Consider the following 19,808-nt stretch of genomic DNA (forward strand, 5'->3'; position numbering starts at 1 on the left):
AGTTCTTGTGGAACCTGTCAGAAAGTTTAGCCGGGCTAAGAAATTGGAAACAGAATTTTTCGGTTCCAGTACATACTGTATACATCTGTTGTTGGAAAATCTATCACATGATGCAACGACCGTCGTTATCCTAGAAAGAAACGGTCCTTTAGAATTGTTTTTCTCGTTACGCATTGTTCTGGAATTTAGCCGTGTCCAAAGTTGCGTTCGTCTCAAGTACAGTATCAGAGGCAGCTCGTTGACTTGCATTGTTACGCATTGTTACGCATTGTCCGCCAAGATAATACTCTCTAGGGTACATCGTCGAGTGTTCCTTCGCATCAGAACAATGATAACCCACGTATCGTAACCCACCAGAACACGTACCTAAAGAGATGTTTCCTTAAACGCTACACAGCCCAAACAACCCAAATATCCTAGAATGGAGGTAGTACTGACATGAAACAGAACTGGGGAAATTTTAATGGGAATCGTCATCTGCCAACTGCATTTCGGGCTTTTGTTCTGAAAGGAGTCAAGTCTCCATTGGTGCCAGTGGTACTCTATCTTCGGCCCATCGTACGAAAGCCAGTACGCACCACCAAAGCGGCACAGGCACAAGGAAATGCTCCACATCAGCCGCATCATTGTGGCCAAGTCATCGTTTCGGTTATGGGTTTTTTTTTTCTTGGCGTTGTGGAACTGTGTTTTGGTTGGTGGACCGTTTCTGCAGCACCGTGCGTCGTGTGCGTGTATAGTGGTTTTCTTTGCCCTCAAGTCCTATTTTAGTGTGATTTTTTTTATTATTGGATTTTATTCGGTTTGTTTGTTGTGTTTCGTGTTGCTGCAGCTACCGAGCGGTCAGTAACCACCGGTGGTTGTGCTATTTTGTAGCGTTGTTATGTGTTTTTGTCTATCACCCCTTTTTTGCTGCTGTTATAGTTTGCAATACTGCAATTGTAGGTCTGTCCAAATACGTTGCGTCTGCGTATAGTTTTCCCTTGGAGTAGAGCTTGCTGGTGCAGTGTCTTGCCATATAGGGAGGCCATTTTTTTTTCCTGTGTCCATACGCTGAAAAGCTTTCCTAATATGGTTAGGATATGTACGCATCTTACCTACCAGACAAAAACTCATTTTTGGACGGTTTTAAATGCAATCATCTGACGGACGTGTCCATTGTAGCTACTGGAAAGGAATATAGAGTGTAACAAAAAAAAAAGAGCTCTAAACAAAAATGCTTTTGTTATGTGCAACGCGTTACGCGTTAGGCCTGTGTGCGTAAAAGAAACTGATGAGTGTGTAAAATAATAAACGCTGCGTGGCGGGCGTGTGGTGTTTACTTCCAGATTTCTAGAGTTCCGTTTGAAGAACGGCTTCTTATCTACGTTAGTGGCACGCACGTCTTACACGCGGCTTCTTACGGGAGCAGGATTTTTAAAGCACACACACAGACACATTATGAGCACAGGTTGCAATCGAAATTAGCAATTAGTTGAGCTGGGTTAAATCAGATCAGGCTTTTGCTGCTGGTTTTTCTCTCTCCTTCGTGGATTTATCTATTTTAGCCACTTTCCCATTACCTTGGTCCAGTTATGTTAAGGTTATTGTGCGTACGGTAGGAAAAATGCATTCATTTCATACGTTTGCCCCCTTTAACGGAACTCTCTGCCGGCGGTCGAGTTGAAGACGTTGAATGTGGTCTTCACGGTTGTGTACCTTTTTGGCGAAGGTATTTTGCCAACGCGATCATTGTGCGCGAATAGAGCACACCAAAAGTATAAAAAAGCGGTGCCAAGGCCGGAAAACTTACGCACCCCAGACAGACAGACCCACCATCCCATCCATCCCAGACTCCACGCGTGGTAAGGTTAACGCAATGTTTGCGCCATGTGGCTGGGAGGAAATGGAAAGGGAAATAAAATTGCGAACGCATTAAATGTGTTCCGACGGTTCGTTTGCTTCGTTGGTGGCAACTTGATGCATTTGTGCGTAAGTGTTGCGTTTTGGGGAGGCATAAAAAAGGTAAGCCGGTTGAGCTGACTAAGCAACTGAGTGAGGCTGTGTGGTGGGCAGCAGGTAGGGAGGAACGATAAGCCATTTCTCCCCACTACTCAAAATCCAAGCCGCCGGTCTTCCATGGCACAGATTGACGATCACCCTCTTCACAATCGGCGACGAGCCCTCCTCAAAACGGTGATCGCGAGCTATGACTCAACTGATTTTTAGGTTTCTGTCAGGTGGTGGTGATGGAGAACGGAAAGTAAATATGTCTGGTCTGGCATCGGAGCCAGACCGTGGTGACGGTCGAGGACACGACGCACCGTGAGATGAAGGTGCGTAACACGCACTGTTGCAGCTGCGTCGACTTTGTGCGATTTTTTTTTTCGGCATCAAAGAGAATAAAAGAGAGACCTCACAAAAACCTAGCTGACCTCCCCCGTATATCTGCCCATTGTCTGTCTCTATTGTGGGCCTTCCAATGGGTCGCAATCGTACGCACGGCAACAAGCACGTTTGCTGAAATAGGAAAGCCGCTAGAAACGGAAATCCTCCACCTACCCCTCCCATGATAACCGCTTCTCCATCATCATCATCATCGATATGCTATTGGCCTCGATAAAAATGCGTTTCGGGTCTGGATCTGTTGTGTGCGTTTGAGCTTTGTTGAGCGCGCGAGGTCGATGTCTGGCCATCGTGGTGTTTGTGTGTGCGTAAACGCAATGCGTGAGCCGTTAATTTGGCCAAAGGTGTCTAGCGTTTTACGGTAGAAACAGCAGCACAAAGAAGACCAACGTAAGGCGAAAAAAAAAACGAAGCTGAATGCGTGCGTAACGGGCGAGATTGGACGAAATCGTGGTAGAGTTACGGAGAGACAACGGAAAGATCAATATAAATTGAAAGTCGCATAGATTGCGTTTGATGATCGATCGTTTTTTTGTGCGTGTTGCAAATTTTGTTAGCAGCTGATGGTTAATGTATTGATTTACGCATTTTAATATCCTGCCTTTGGGTTTTCGCGTTGTTCTTTTATTTTTTTCTGGGCGACATCACATTTTATGCACAACGGATTTCGCCTGCTGTCTGTAGCCGGCGCAAGAAGTAGTTTATGGGCTCGTCCGTTATGTCTTAGGTTTTTCGGTATGATGAGATGACATTGGCTGCACGCATTGGAACACCTTTCTTAAGGTTTTGTATTATCCATGTGTGTCAGAATTTGCGACGAAAAAATCAAAATAGGTATCCAAAGAAACGTAAAACAAAAACTCCTATCTTCTCCCAACGCTTCTCCGTTGGATGGTTTATAATTTAAAACGTGCGTATAAATATTAATGGCCTTTTTCGGCCATGTCTAGTTAAGTGCGTACGGTGTCTTTGTTTTGTGCTTCTTTTAATTGTCTTCTTGCCAATTTTCTGTGTCTGTGTGTGACTCTCGGGAAGAAAAAAAAAAAAAAGGTTCCAGTTGGCACACTCTCATTGATACAATCAGAAAATAGGTATGTGTCCCGGCTATAAATGGAATTGACTGTTGCTGTTTGAAATTGGCAATACGTTTTCCCTTCTGTGACTGATGCCTAAAAGCTTCCCGAAATCGATCGCTCCAGACATCAGTATATGTGAAAAGCGACAGAGTTAGAGAGGCAGTCAATCTCGGGGGAAGCATAATTGCGTACATTGCATAGTGTGTGCGTAGCTGGTAGCATAAAGTTGTACGATTTCCGCTTTTCTTCCAGGTAGCATTAAAAAACAAAGGAGGACATCGAACTGCAAACTATAAACCCAATAAGTCAGCTAGTCGTTTATGATGGGAGTCGTTGCAATAAATGAGTTATTAGACCGGCAATTCCATCCAGTCGTCAGCATCCCGTTTGCAGCCGTCATCCATCGATTGGCTCGTTTTCTGCTCGTAGCCGCGAAACAGGGCTGAAAATTGCAGGTTCGCAATAAACGCAACAACACCATCGTCGTAGAAATTTGAAAATAAATAAAAGAAAGAAGAAAAGAACAACGGAGAACCAGCCAAACCATTTTCCGATCGCTCATTAGTGCGTGAGTGCGTGCGTGGGCCTTTGTTTTCGTACGTTGGCTATCGGTTATGGTTATTGCCCTTTTTGAAGTTTTGTTTTAGTTTTTATTGTTGCGATGGAGCTCAAACATTTGGAAGCTTTTGGAGCGGTGGAGTGATTTTAAAGCAAAAGCTAACGAATAAATGAGTGCTGGTGGGTAGATTGATTCTGTCTTTCTGAGTTAAAGCATCTTTATCCGATCCATATAAGCGATCTGTCAAGCAAGCTTGGGTTTGCAATTAGGTTTAAAACGTTCGCGCTTATAAATTCCTTGCCGCCGGAAGCTGTCTTTCATTAGTGTTTATAGTATTTTTTTTAAATTGGAAGTTTGTTCTTCTTAGTCTTGTCTATTGGATTGCTTAATTTGATTTCTCTTGTTGTGAAGACACATGTAAACGATTAATCTGCAAAATAATAACACTACCAACACGCAATACATGTCTGCTATGTACTTGATTTAAGAAATAGAAGAACCTCTAGGCAACTCCATAACATCAACGGCGTCCTTTTCATCAACATCCTCTCAGAAATGCAATCATTCCAAAAATAATGTCTTCAGCATTGCAACGACTAAAACGTCCACATCAAATCCAGTAGAAGATGCTGTGCACGTTGTCATGAAAAACAATCCCCCTCAGGCTTCCTTGTCATCCGATTTTCCCCTTCAACTAACTTCGCCCACAGCTCGCGCGGAGAATGCCATCCATCATCACAACCGGGGTGTTCCGCACACTTTGCCCAGGATCTTTGGTCTCCAAGGAATTCCACGTAGTATGTCCACCTCCGGGTTGGTGGCGGGCACGCAAAGAGGGTGTAAATTTTATGTTTTTAAGGACCAACGATAAAATGCAGTTTTATGAAGCAACATTTAGTGCTGTTGTACCGGGGGTTTGTTTGTGGAAGATTGCTTGCTGTACTTCGGAATGAATGCTTCTGACGGATATATCGGGGTGTGTATGTGACGTCCGTAATGAGATCACAGACACGGGCTCCTGCCAGGGATGCTGGGCATCGGTTACAGTACAGTGCAACGCATTTTACTACGCTTTGTTATGTGCCGCTGGCCATCGTTAAGCGTTGTTCGGTCCTGGTTCCCATTCGAACGGAGAACAGGCTTCTTAAATTATATCCCCGTGACAGTAGCAGCCGGTTGAGAAAAAGGGTGCACTAGAAGCACTTATCCCCTCCCAAAGAACTGGTGCTGATTCGCGTTGGCGGTAGTGTAGTAATTTTCTTATACTTCAGCTCTCGAAATGCGTTTAACCCTTTTTTATGTCATTCGCAAACGAAACACCCCCGGGCTCGTTCCGAAATTGCTCGAAGGAAAGCTGACGCCTACCGCGCAATGATTGTTGTTTTACGAACGCATATTCTTGTGCGCAAGAAGCGCAATAAAATTTGCTGCAGGCCTTTCGATGGTGGCGGAGTCGTAAAATCGGTACTACACCCTGAAGTGTGTGTGTGTGTGCCGACACAGCAATTGGTGCACCAGCAGTGCGTGGTGGTGTGGAAATTAATGCTACTACGGTCCTTTCCTTGCACTGGTTGGCAAAAATCTAGGATGCGCTGTGAGTGGGTATGTGCGGTAAAATCAATACCTGCCCGGAGGTTTGGCTCAGGGATGGTCCATACTTCCCTCCTCTGCTAGTGGGAAGTAACGAAGATATAATAAAATGTGCATGTGGGTGCAAAAGAAGGTCCGGTGCCGGGTGGAAAAAAGGTATAAAATAGTATTTCGTCGGATCGTCCGGTATGGGGTAATGGGGTTCTTCTCCAACATGCAATCGGCACCCGTAGCACCACCTCGCCGACGACGGTGTGTACCGCCTTTGCGGCAGCTATTATATGTGCAGGGTTTGTGCACGTTATACCGTTGGGAAGCGCCGGCAAAAAGCCAACGACCAACACATCCACCGCCGTGCCAGTAAGAAAGTGAAAGTGAAACGTGTGCACCATTTGTTGTTTTGCCAGAAGGGAAGCCGAACATTGCAGTGCAGCTAGGTGGTTCTTTCGTCCTTCCATTCGCTTCATTTTAGTGCACCGCCGGAAAGGGAAATGGCGGCATGGAAGCTCCTTTCGGGGAAATTGAGCAGTAGTGTTGCGGAGTCTTGCAAACGGCACACGATACTTGCAGTTGCGCATAATCGCAAGCCGGGCGGGAAAATGCCGGGAGAAAAATGGTAAAAGAGCCGGGGGGGGGGGAGGTGGTTCAACGGCGACAGTGTGGGTGCGAATGTTTTACGATTTCACTTTCACTATGGCAGGAGCATAGTGAAGCAGGCCGGAGAGAGGGTAAGGAATGCAGACGTAGGCATGCAGCAGAGAGTGAGTGTGTAGGACACTTAATTTTATGCAGTACTCTAGTGCCGACGACGACGACGACGACGACGACGACTACTGCTGCGACTAATAGCATGAAGCATAGGAAGATTGCGGACTTTTAGGAGCGATGCGGTGTACGGTTGCGGTACTGTGGGTGTTCGATGCGGTTGTACGTTGCAACCAGCGGAACTGGGAGAATGCGCTGTAGAGGGCCCACCTTCCAACATTGCTTGCTTAGTCATTCTTTTACGACGTCAGTATATAAAGAGCCGGCACTGACACAGGCGCCAGTGGTAGGAACTGTGCCTTGGTAATGGAATTTCCTCGCTAGCTGCAGCTGCTTATGTAAAAGGCACTTGTGCAAAACGCATGCTAATGCTGCCCCCTCCCGGGGAGGGTTGTTGGGTAGGTGTGTGCGTGTGCTATAAATTGTGGTGTAACCTATGCGTCTTCTTGCAACCGAAAGATAGCAGTTCGAAGAAAATGTATCCATTTTGTGGGTGGGGGATGGAAAATAAAATGGACCCGTGTTTTCCTCTGTGCGCTATTCAGCTGGGAAAAATGTTGTTACTGTCGAAATGGCAATGCGTGCGGGGTTCTTTCTGCTGAGGTTATAACAAGACGAAAGGATCTGGTATTAATGTAGGGAAAATAGTGCCGGAAAACACCCCTTTTTCGTTCTTGTTTTAAAAGGAAAAAACTCATCGTAAGCTTCGTGATGGCGTTGCAGGAGGAATTACCAATCTATCCTGCACACGCGGAGAAGCATACATTATGCAGGCATGTAAGAAGAATACCGGTACTGGTGTGTGATTACAAGAGGGATAGCCACGTAGTGTATAATACGTTGCATAAGAGAGCGCCAGTACCGACCGGGCGCATAACACGACCGTAAAGAAAGGAAGGCCCGGCCAAAAAAAAAAAAAAAAACCACTCCCCGGTAGTATTATGCCTCGTGTTTTTGCACTGCAGTCCTGCCAAGTTGCTAGGTAGGGTGGGTCCGTCTAATGCAAGTTTACTCGCACGAGAGCATAGAATGAGCTCCGGTTGTGCTAACGTGGCAACTTCTTGCTTGAATTAATGAATCTTTCGCTTTATATGGGAGTCCTGCATTTCGTAGCACCAGCCGCATCACCGTTTTTGTTCCCCTATGTTTGGCCCATTCTATAGTCAAATGCAGCTTCTTGCAGATGCGCTTTATTGGCTGGTGTGGTGTGCATGTGTTTTTCCAACGGTGCCTTACCATTTTCATGTGGTCTGCAGGCTGGTTTTGTTTTTATTTTCGCTTTTTTGTGTAAGGATTTTTCATAAAAGGGGCTCTTACAAAACAGTTTATTGATATTTTTCTTCATCCGGCCTGTCGTGCTAAATGCTAAAATGTTGTTTTTTACTTCTCTTTCTGGCTCTTCTATGCATGCTTAATATATTGCATGCATTTTGGGAAATTACAATCTCTTTGTATATCCTTGCCACAGAAAAAAGGGGAGTGGGTTTTAGGCCATGGAAAAGAAAGGAAAAGATATGGGAATTTCTAATTACTTTTGGGTTGAGTCCTTGGTGTATTCATTCATTGTCAAGTGTCAGTTGCAGGGCGGTATTTTGTATGCTCTTGCTGTTATGGTTGATATGAGAAATTTCTATTTTACCAAATGTAATAGCTTATCCAAAGATTGTTTAGCGGAAACGAAAAGACAGTTTAATACTTACTTCAAATAATAACATTTAATACTAGTAAGAAAAATATAATACTACTGAAAGGTGAATAACATATTAAGGTTTTTAATTTACAGGAATAAAACGTTCAATATGCATTTGACAGTGTTAGCGATCAGTCATTGTTTCTTCTTGGATAAACTCCTCGAAAAGAGGTTGCTGCTTAGGTCACTAGGAAGTCTTTTCAGAGTATTTGTTATATTTACAGATTCATCTCAGACGTGGATGACGTGTTTTATCTAACGACGGTTAGTCAGCTGCTCTCACCCCCAAGATTCACTACAATAAAACCAGACCAGACAGTAAAGTCTTGTTTTGCTCGTAAATTTCTGCATTCGAAGGGTTTTACATCACTGTAGGGTAGGGTAGGGATGCTCAGAATTTATTCCTTTTTACATTTCTATCGCCTTTCTATAGAACTTAGAAGTTGTATTTTTTAAGCTGGAAGCATAGTCGGTCATCATGCGTGGGTTCAAATCCCGGTAGTGAGGACTGACTATCAAACTATGTGATATCAGGAAGTCCAGTATGCCATTAAATGGCCGGCCTGTCCTACTGGTCGTTTAGCCAAGAAGAGAGAGGGGCTATTTTATTGATATTTTATACAAATTAATAGATGAGTACGTAGTATTTTGTCTGTACCTAAAAGACATGACACAAAACTAGCGGATCACTGCTAGGATACAGAACCATCACATAAAAAATCATTAAAATCAATCTATTTTTACAATGCTTACGTCAGTATCTACATACGCGACTACTTATCTAATACTGCCATTTGAGCATAAAAATCGGATGCTACATTTAAAACAAACCTTGCATCACACACACGCACATTTAGGCTTTGTTTCGTTAAATTTACCCACCTGTGGACACAGACACAAAACATGTGACTTTTATATTAAGTCAATGAATGAACCCGTTTGGTTGCTTCTTTTGCATTTGCCTTCCGCTTTTGGGCAACGTTACTTCCGACATTGGCTTTAGGCAGGGCAGGTGTTACATCCGCTGGCATTTTTGGCATCGGTGCACAAATGGTTCTTTGCCGGCAGCAATCGACAACAAAAACAAACTGACCGCATAAACCTCCCCCCCCCCCCTCCTTCCACCGCACATTCTTCTCCCCTTTTCCTGTGAAGTTAAAATTCGGCAATCTGCTTTCAGCAACATACATTGCTTTGTGACCAGTCTCGATACCACCACCGAAACAAAATGCCGAAAATGTGACCCGAAAAGCGGAGTGAACGAACCGTACGTTAAATGCAGCAGCACCATCAGTATGTATGTGGCCTGCAAAACAAAGGGAAACAGCCACCGGCACTGCGTTGTTGCTAGTCGGATGCGTCCCGCGTTTCTACGCTCACGCAGCAAAACATGTTGCAGCGAACGGCGGTGGAGCTCATGCATTTTTAATTGCTGATTAACGCATTTGCCTCGCAGCGGACAAAGGAAGGTTCGGGGAAGCGGGACTGCAATAGCGACCAATTTGAATTGTACGAAGTGATGTGTCCAGCAGAAGCAGAAGCCGCATTGCACCGAACAAAAAAGCATCTCCATTTTCGGGGCAGGGAACCGTTGATGCACGACAATTAAGCAACGCAGTTTCGGGTGACTTTAGCCTGTGATTGACAGGGCGGGTATAAATCTGTGTTCAAAAAAATGCATTATGAATCAATTAATTAGTGGATCTGCTGCATTGGTTGGGTCAAGTTTTGATCTTTGGTAGCCTAATTTTGGATTTCTTTTCTGCTTCTGCTTAACCACCTTGTCCCTGCAAAGGTTACCCGTCGTAAGTGCATTCCAATGAATAGAAACGCACTTCTAAAGCACGACCCCGAAGCGGCGGAAGTGGCAACAACAGGGCGCAGCCCTTGCGCCTTTCTAACCCACAGTGTTGGTAACAGCGGTTGTCTGTGCGCGTTTGATGTCATGTTCCCAATCCGGTTGCCTTGCCACAAGGAGGGAAAAACCCCCGTGTACCGAAAAAAGCGCAACCTCGGACGTTACTGTGGTGCGTTGCGTGTGTGCTAGCGCTTCTACTAGCTGCTGCACAATGTTGGTACCAGCGGGGGTTTTTGTAGGTCAAATCTATTTAACCGAAATTTCGACAGTCGCGTATTGTACGCGGCTTTTTACAACGCTGCATCACCGTCGTGTGTGTGTGTGCGTTTGTCGTGGGTAAACGCAAGTGCGTTCCGGATCGGATGCGGCCGTGGCTTTGCAATGCTAAAGTTTTGGTAACGCACCGGTTGGAGGAAGAAGCATTTGGGCCTGCTGACGATGAATATTTGGTTGCATGTTGTTGTTGTGTTTTTTGTTTGCCACTAGAGGAAGGTATATTGGAAGTTGAAGGGGTTTGGGTTTTTTTTACCCTCACGCGGTGTGTTATTGAATTTAATCAAACACAACGCAAACGTATGCGCACGCCTTTGACATGCGTGTATGCAGTGGGGGAGCTCGAGGGGACAGAAGCTATGAACACATTTAATCCATTTACCTCGAAATGTGATTGTTTCGTTTTTTTTTTGGGAGGGGAGGACCGCACGAAACTGCATCGTGTGAGAAAAAGAAAGAGCAGAAGCAATGTAAATTTTATGCACATTGCGCTCGTTTTGGTGAGCAGCACACGAACGCATTAGAACGCCTAATTTCCATCATTAAAACACCGGAACTTGGGATGGGAGGGGAAAAAAAGAAAGAATTGGTGGCTTCCGTGGATGGCAGTGGCTAATTAGCATGGCATTTGTGCATACTGCATTATTTTTGGCGTTCTGTATGAAGTATTGTGCGGCGGGAATCACATGGAGAATCGAAAAAGGGAAAACAAAAGATATGAGAACCGAACAGGAGATTGTTTACAAAATATAGTAAATGATGCTGAGATTTTGATAATTGTACAGTGACAAATGACGGGTGTGATTTTGATCCAACTACGTGGTTATTATTTAGTCAATTATGCCATAATATGTCCCGGATAATCTCGAAGGTCGTTCGAAGACAAGAAGATTATTTTAATCAGGATATTAAGCAAAAGATTAAAATGATAATTCTACTTTCATAAAGTACCAACTATCAATATTAATGTCTCAAATTAGATAAAGATAGCTGGAATTTAAGTCATGTGCAGACGAATACATAAATTGTCGCTGTTTTTCAACTCTTTGCTGGGCGTTGGCAATCAGTTACTACTCCGTCTTGGGTTCTTCTGTGCTTACTAGACTTGCTGATACCATGCAGTTGGATAATCAGTCCTCACTACGCAGGAGTGGTCTGGATAGGATTTGAACTCCGATCCTGTCATGTGAAGACCGGCATCGCCTCCATCACCGGGCTGCTCTTGGCAGAGATTCATTGAATTTATCTTTTTTTTTTTCTTTACCATTGGGACGAATGCTCTTAACCATAGAACACCAGTTAAAGAACGTTAAAAATATCATGTACTTCCATTTCCTGAACAGCCTGATGTATTTCAGGTCAGATTGAAACTTAAGGTTTGCTCAGGAACTGGCTATAATTCTGGTCCGTTTTGTGTAACCCCTGAAAGATAGAAGATATTGTAAGTGGACGTCAAGAAATGCTTCGCCAATTACAACATCTTTACTGAGAAGGAGAATGAACAAAGGTTTTTACTATTGGCTGCCAATTAATTGATAATGTAACATTCTGTCAGTCCATAAAACTTTATAGTTGACTCATGATTAAAGAATCCTTTTCACTGTAACAACTAGTTAGATCGGAAAAGGGAAGAGTTAATAAAACTTCCTAAATATTATCAACTAAAATTTGTTATGTGGTCTTAAGGATTGTTTTCAAATTTATGTAATACTATAAAACATGGATTAAACATTAATAAACTGATCACTGAAATGTACTAGTGAAGTGTTGTTTTTGTTTTGCTTTTCCATGCAAACTGGCGGCAAAACCATGTTAAGAGACAAAAATCGATCGCACCTAAATCGCTTTGTAACTTTTTTTTACGAGCCCACAGAGGATTTGTTTGCGGTAGCTTCTGTTGCTTACGGTTTAGGACGCCAACCACAAAACCAGGGCAAAAATCCGTGCACTAGGCACTTCCCTCGAAAAAAAAAAAAGCAACGGAAGGATCCTTCTTCCTGGGTTTTGAGCTGCTCGTACTACTCTACTCAGTTGTTATGCTTCCTACGGTACGAACGCTGTGGAAGCAGCGAACCTACCATCATTTTAATGGATGGTTTGTTTTATTCTTCCTCGCTTTTTGTTTTGCTAGATGCGTCGCTTTCCTTGCATTCTCAAGATTTATCGTCGAGTTGTTGTTGTTGTGGGTTGCCTGCCGCCTGGTGACGTTGGTGGGATGTTTTATATTTCCGTTTCAAATGTAAGCCGAATCGGAGGCAAGCGCTCCGTTTGCGACCTATGGGTTCTGATCGAAGATAAATCAAAGATTTATGTGGAACGCGTGTAAAGGCACAATCGTCTGTGCTGTGTGGCCTGTGGGTGCTTTTTGTTCGGGGTGATTCCGTTTTTGTTTTACAGAGCAACTCCAACTCCTGCAGCCCCTGTACCCGCCGCCGGTGAGCTTTTGCGCCTCCGTTTGTTGGGTGTGTTGGCGGCGAAAAATGAATTGTCCTTCCAAGTTTCGTTTGATTGCTATTTTGGTAAACGATTTTCTAACCTGCATTCTTGATTATTTCCCATTTCCAGATCGTTCACGGGATAGCAACGAACGGGCGTCAGCGAGAACCGCATCAGGAAGCATCACGGCGTAAACGACGGCCACCGATTCTAATCCGTTTAAGCAATTCAATCCAAGACGGAGGACATATAGTATTCCTCCGATCACACGTGCGGCCCAGCGTGTGTGTGTGTGTGCGCGATAAAGTATCATTCTTTCGATCGCGGGAAGTGTCACTGTCGTAACGCTGTGTCTACGAAAGGCAAACGGCACCAACATGGATCAACAACAGTACTGCCTCAAGTGGAGCAACTATTCATCCAACCTGGCGGCGGCCTTCTCGAACCTGTTCGATTCCGCCACACTCACAGATGTCACGTTGGTTTGTGGAGGTAAGTGTCCACATAGGAGAGAATTTTTATTTATAGAGAGTATGCAAAAAAATAAATTCGCTATTCCCGAAGGTGGTAAGCCCGCGAAAGGAGCTAGGATGAAGGCGTTAGAAGTGAAATGACCATCGGGGTTCTGTTGTCAGACTTGAAAGGATTTTCACCGTTTCGTTGTGTCGGGATCTGCACGTACCCATTATCGCATTCGGTTCCATATTCTGTACTACCGATGCGTGGAACCGGGGTTCGTTCGTTTGCGATTAATCGAAAGGAAAAGCCTCCTCCCCAGACACACACACACACAACACACGCACATTTCTCGCAGTAGAAACGGAAATGTGAAGCGGATTTTCAAAGGATTAGACATTTATTTTAAATTTTCATTTTACCATCTACTGCACACGGTGTCGTCAGTATGAGGCCATTCCGCCACATCGTGTGGCGGTCGATGATACTCGCGGGTATAAAATTCGCGTTCGCGATTTATTGTCCTACGGAAGTGGTGTTTTGTTTGTTGCTTTCAACTCCCTCCTTGATGCTTTTTTTATGCGTGATCTTCTGACGAGACTGCTGCCTAACAAGGGTCAAACCTTCGCAGTATCGTAGATGGACAGTGCGCGTCCGGAATGAAACGAAGCGTCACCGAGTCTGTTGTCGGTGAAACAGTCTCCCGGGCGCGTTTTCTTGTACATGAAGTTGGCCGCGTGTTGTTGGGTCTCTTCCCTAAGGAAAAATGTGTTATAGAAGTGTTGTGTAGTAGAGCAGCGTTTGAAATCGTCCTTTTTTTGTTTGCTTTCGGTTGTAAATGCTTTGATGAAATGTTGATGTTTTGAAAATAAAATTGTTCAACAATTTCTTCTAAAACAATGATTGAATTATTTTTAAATCTTCATGAGTTGTTTTTTTTTGTATAAGTTTTAACTAAAGTTTTTATAATTATCGTTAAAATATTGAAATCTTACTGTTGGAATTGCTCATAGTGACCATGTCCTCCACATCTAGCTTTGGCAGGTTGTAACATGAAAGCAAAGGGCACCATACTTGCGGATCAAATATCTGCTGGAAGAGGTAAGAGCTGCTGCTAGGGCGAGGAAAGAATGGGGATGTTGTGTCACAATCGCGGAAATTAATTTTTCTCGCGACACATATCGTCTATTGGGCACGCTGACGCAGGAGACGAATGGAGTGGATAGGTTGCTTTTTTTTCCTTTTTTGTTTGTTTGGGCGTTGCCTACCATCCCAGTGTCCGGATAGGGTACCGTTTGTTTGCTTTGTCGTTTTATATATTTTAAAAATCATCCACAACTCCCTAGAATGATGTGGCAGGAGTTTTCCGTCCACTTTGGCCAAGGGTGGTGGATTGTGAAGGAAGGCTGAAGGAGTCACTCCACGTTGGCAAGGTCTCTCATCTCGATTCGGGATGTGTTAGGGGTGTTCTTTTTTTGTTGCTGCTCGTCTACTCATCGTAGTTTCCGGTTTCCTGTTGACGACTTCCTTTCGCATCTACTACGGTGGGAAGGTGAAGATGAGAAGGACGTAGATCCGTGCTGTCTGAAGGACGGACAAGCCTTCCAACGGGTGGTCCTTCGTGGTGGTTCGTGGTCTTGGTGTTCTTTATTTTCTGTTGTCGTTGTGGATTTGTTGTTAACTCGCGGTGCTCCATACGAGTCCTCTACACTTTTTTTTTTGCTTCTCCCGCGTACTAATGCCACCATGCATCACCCTAAGATACGGGAAATTGAGTGGAAGCTTCCCCATCCTCCGTGCGCTCATAATACGCGCCGCGCATCATCGGCGTGTGGTCCAGTTAGTATTTTGTTGTTGTTTTGTACTCGCGCTTTATTTGTCTAAATCGTGTCGACCTGCCACTACGCTCAAATATAGTCCTTCCGCAGTGGACGAGTGCGCACCGCGGCGCTGATGCCGCGAGTGTAGCGTCTGTGAATGCTCGCGGGAACAAAATTGAGCTAGAGGATTAAAATTTAATAATGTTTGGCCGGTGTTTGCTTGCTGCGTTGTCACTTGACAATCCCGGTGTTTACGAATCCTGCGAGAGTGAAGCAACTTCAAACTACGTTTCGGCTGTACCCGATCCCTGTCCATTTGATCCGGCTTGACTGCTAGAATTTTTTTTTGGGGATGCCAGCAGTTTGCTGGTTTTGTTATTTGTTTCACATTTCATTCCTGGTCTTTGCGCGATTCTCCATATCAGGAACAACTTGTACTCAGCGGTTCGGATAATTCACCACGTGATAGTCTCGCGAGGTCGTTTTGGGATAGAATTTATGATAATTTTTATTATCTTGTGGCTTTTTTATTCCGCGCCTGGGTGGACAATTGTCGAGATTTTGGAGTGTGTAGCTGGATGTGGTGATCGTTATTGCTGGACCTGGGCTCACTGGAAGGCAAATATTGCGAGTTTCGCTAAATAAGTAGATAATTTCTTGTGCTGATCTGGGCAGAAATATGAAACTGTTTCTGTTGGGCTCCTCTGTGCCGGGATTAAATTTACTTTAAACGGTGAAGGTAGAACATCGAATGCGACTTTAAATGTTGTGGCACTGTCTCAGATATTGCAGATGACCTAGAGCTAGAGCAAGCATTTTGATTCTTGCTTATTGTCAATACAATTATTCTTTCTAATCTATCGTCAATCTAAAGCTATCAATCTATTAGAAAGCGTCAAACAATTCTGCTTCTGATTTAAAAGAATCAATCAACAAAATCACATAGGGCCAACGATGATAACGTGAAACTCAAAATTATTATAAAAAGCAAATTAACAGCAATGGAAACCAGAAACTGCGCAATATTACAGCTCCTGCATACAGTGCAAAGCGTGAGATGTTTAATAATTACCAGTTCGTGACACTGACACGGTTTCGTAAACCTCCATCGGAGAATGGGCACAAACTTTGCAGTCTTTCGGTACCCACTGAGCACAGAACAATTACCGCGGGGCAGATGTCGGAGGGAAAAAGCAAAACGACGGGTAAAGTTGATTCCCTGCCTCTGACGTTGGAATCGGTTCATATTACGTCCATCCGCTACTTATAAATTATATAGATGCCACCTTTTGCCAGCCAGCAATTTAGGCTCGATAAGAAGAGAAAGCAGCAGTGGCAGCAGCAGCACCAGCAGTTTGGACAAGTGCGCACGTCAACACAATTCTATGTCGGCTGTGGACGGCGGTACAATCAGGGAGCCGGGAAGTTGGTTGGATTATTTTAGAAAAATAAATTTATGAACAAAACAAAGCCAAACGAAGAAGAAGAAAGAAAAAACTAAACCACCATCCTGTGAATCCTTCCAAAGCGTCCGCAGAGCTCTGATTGGATGTGCTGGTGCTAGTCGCTTGTACCGTTGGTAGGATGCTATGGTGATGAAAGTTTTAGTCGTAGAGTGAAAGTAGATTCATTGAGATGAGACGAGATAGGGAAAGCGCCACGCTGGTGGTCGCCGTGGTGTTCGCGTACAGGAAGAGGAATTTTCAGAGGATTCAGGAGGAAGATGAAGAGGTGGAGACGCTTGAAAGGAACAGGAAAGAGAAAGGATATTTCAGTTTCAGCACAAAATGCGAACCGAGGCACCGCGGCACCGAACGCGCACTAGTTGGTAAGCGCAGTGGTGTGGAGTACAAGTGAGGCTGGGCGGTAAATAATGAATCCTTTGCCCTGGAAATTCACTTTCGTTGTGTTTTTCTCTCAGCAAGGACGAATCAGAGCCTCACGCGTCGGCGGGGCACTAGGGCACAATAAGGGTGTGTGTGTGTGTGCGAGCAGTGGAGGAGCAAAGGGCGGAAGAGATGCGTGCTGGGAAATGTTGGATGTTAGTGTGTTGGCAGAGTAGTGTTACAGTGTTGCCATCGTCGGGGGCCGCGGGCGGAAATGATAAAAACCGACACGATTTTGAAACACGAGAAAGTTTTCTGCCGTGCCTGCCCGCGCTGCTCCCGCGAACATTCCCATTTAAACGCTCTATCCTTCAACCTGTCCACCATGTTTCTCGTTTACCCTCACACCGCTAACAACGATCATTCCTCATGGCGCATTTTGTCGTCAAAGCGTTGTGTTTTCGTCTGTCCGGGCAGGTCAGGCTGTGCAGTGTAGTGGTGGCGCGGTATTGGTGTGAAAATGTTCTCGGTAAAGCGCACCGAGTGAAGCTCGGGAGAAGGTTTTGCCGTCCATATCCTCGTGCTGTTGCTACTGGTGTCGTGTCCTGCATCCGGCCTATTAGCACACAAGGCTCATCCTTATGTATAGACGGTGTATATATACGCGTGATGAACAGACCTCGAGTTATCCCGAGCCTAGGATCGTTTGGCCCACTGTGTCGTGGCTGCTCTTATCAGCGAGCAGAAGTGCGGTAGCGCAGGAGGTACATCCCAGCATCTCCCTCGTTTCAATGTGCTGAAAAGCCCTCCGGTTGGCCCGTTGTTGAATCAAAAACGCAACTAGAGACGGAAAATAGATGGATGGGGCTAGCGGATGGATGTTTTCTCCGGATGGTGCGTTATCAGTCGCTAGCGTGTCTACGTCCATGGCTCCAGATGCGTATCGTATTCAAAGAGCAAAGTATATGCGCTTGTGTCGTTCGCGCCACGCACCCCAAACCATCCATTTTCCCCCCGTTTTCCGATGGCACTTCAATATAAGCTGCCACTCTTCTGGTATAATTATTTTTCATCTTCACCAATTTCTCTCTCTCTCCATCAGTTGGGAAAGGATTGTTGATCGTTTCCAGCAAGTGGAGCACCACTCTTGGCAGAACGCCGGGGACGCATGGTGTGCGCCGGGTGGCGATGGGAAAAATAACAAACAATTTCACTCCCGCTGAGCTGCCTTGTGCCTTGTGTCCTTTTCGTTCGTTCAATGTGCACCACCACCATTCACGTCCTCTTTTCCTCCACCGCTCCCTATTTCACTATGTCACTTTCACGTTGAAACGTTCCATCCAGGCGTTCCGTGTGCGCGTCCATCATCAGGATCAGATATTGAAATTTCCATCCCCGAATTGCGTGCTTCTGGTCCGAGACTGCGAACACATGACAATCCTTTCTCGCTTCACCTCACTTTGCAAGCAACTCAACACCGAAACGACGTCCGTGGGCTTTACGCATTTTCCGCACACCACGCCAACCATGAATCGTGCGCTTGATTGAAGAGCCCCGATGGTGTGTGGTATGTTGATGAGTTGATGTGAGCGCATGTATGTGCCCACGGAGTGCGGGTATGGTAGCCACGGGGTTTGCGGAAAATGGGCAACAGTGAAGAGGGGTTTTCAAGGGGAACCGGGCGCGAGTAACACAATATTCACACACACGAAACCAATTCTGGCACTCTGGGAAGTGTATGGCACGTGAAATAGTTGTTTCTTTTCGCTCGTTGTTGTTGCTGATTGCAGTGGTGTTTGTAGTCCTTTCGCTGCTAATGACATGCCCGAGGAATGCCGGGTCGTTGATAATATTTGATGCTTTCCCTCCAGAAGGAAGAATCTAACTTACCTCGTCCTCTTGCATCATGCCCCGTGCTGCGGTTTTGGGTTGCCATGCGTCATGATGATAACGCAGATGCTGATCGCTAGTATTTGTGAAACAAAGGTAGGATGTATGGCACAATTGTAGTCATGGCTGGTGCTAATAGTTGTAGAACGAGAGGGCACGAGGACGCGCAGGTCCTGGCGAGCTGACGCCGTAGGTCGTTGGTCTGGTGGCTTACTTTCACTCTCTAAACCTGGGAATATATAATGCTCCAGACCGCGTCGATTTGAATAATGGTGCGAATAAATAATGTGCAGTCTTTCCGGTCGATAGATTGTCGCAATGGTTGTTTGTGTCCTCGGTTGAATTTTACAATGAGTTTGTGATCGATTTTATTTCCTCCCCAGGATTCACGATCGTTTCCGGATGGTGTTTGGTGGATATGTTTGATACCAGAGACTGGGAACTGTTGTTATTTTGAACGTTATTTCAAGTACCAGTGACGGACTACCGCAGGACCAAAAAAAAAAGAACATAGTCCACGGAATATCGTTTAACCTATCCAGAGTTTCATCTATTTTCCAGCCTTGGTCATATAGATATGGATATTCGTTTTTGCTGTTCAGAATTCGATAGAGTTCCAATTTTCCATTGATTTTGAGTGTTGGGAAAAATATTGTACATACTGTGCAAAACAAAACAAAAAACTCAAACCACCAAAAAGCGAATGAAAATGTCAGCAAAAATTCATATTATCCGCTCGCTTCAGCTTCAGTTCTGCTGGTGATTGGAGGCCACCAGAAGCCTGTGGCTTTATATGTTTTTTTCACAACAAAATGGGGAAACATACAAATGGATGGCGCAAACGGTTGAAACGGTTGAAGGGGTGGAAAGTGGTCGAAGCTAGAGATGCCAGTTTTTCGCTCAATATTCTTCATCATCGTTCGGCTGTTCTCTGATACATGCTGAGATGCGTCGAACGGCGGCTATTCTGCGCCGTGTGATGATGCTCGTTCTGTTTTTCCCATTTTCATGTGGAATAAAAAAAAATTGGAAGCATAACGACGACGACAAACACGGCTGGATGGTGATGGTGGGTGGGCTTCGATGCTGTTCTCGTCTGTTTTAGATGAAACTGAGTATCCGGTACTGATGTGATGGCTGGTGGGTGGTAGTAGTAGTAGTAGTAGCATGGCGCATCAGCAGCCATC

At 44.9% G+C, this 19,808-nt stretch overlaps 2 protein-coding genes across 3 annotated transcripts in view; both read left to right on the forward strand.

Annotated features, from left to right (window-relative positions):
• The first annotated feature begins 1,762 nt into the window (after positions 1 to 1,762).
• Positions 1,763 to 19,808, forward strand: part of LOC126564164 (G-protein-signaling modulator 2) — a 432,630-nt gene continuing 414,584 nt past the window's right edge. Inside the window, exon 1 of the mRNA XM_050221119.1 lies at positions 1,763 to 1,767. The gene's annotated coding sequence lies outside the window, so the exon portion shown is untranslated. The remainder of the gene's footprint in view (positions 1,768 to 19,808) is intronic.
• Positions 12,945 to 19,808, forward strand: part of LOC126564501 (zinc finger protein chinmo) — a 29,164-nt gene continuing 22,300 nt past the window's right edge. For both annotated transcript variants that reach the window (XM_050221564.1, XM_050221565.1), the window contains exon 1: positions 12,945 to 13,121. In XM_050221564.1, the coding sequence (XP_050077521.1) occupies positions 13,007 to 13,121 (115 nt within the window). In that variant the 5' untranslated portion in view covers positions 12,945 to 13,006. The remainder of the gene's footprint in view (positions 13,122 to 19,808) is intronic.

Source organism: Anopheles maculipalpis, chromosome 3RL (genome assembly GCF_943734695.1).
Source record: "Anopheles maculipalpis chromosome 3RL, idAnoMacuDA_375_x, whole genome shotgun sequence".
Taxonomy (NCBI): Eukaryota; Metazoa; Arthropoda; class Insecta; order Diptera; family Culicidae; genus Anopheles; species Anopheles maculipalpis.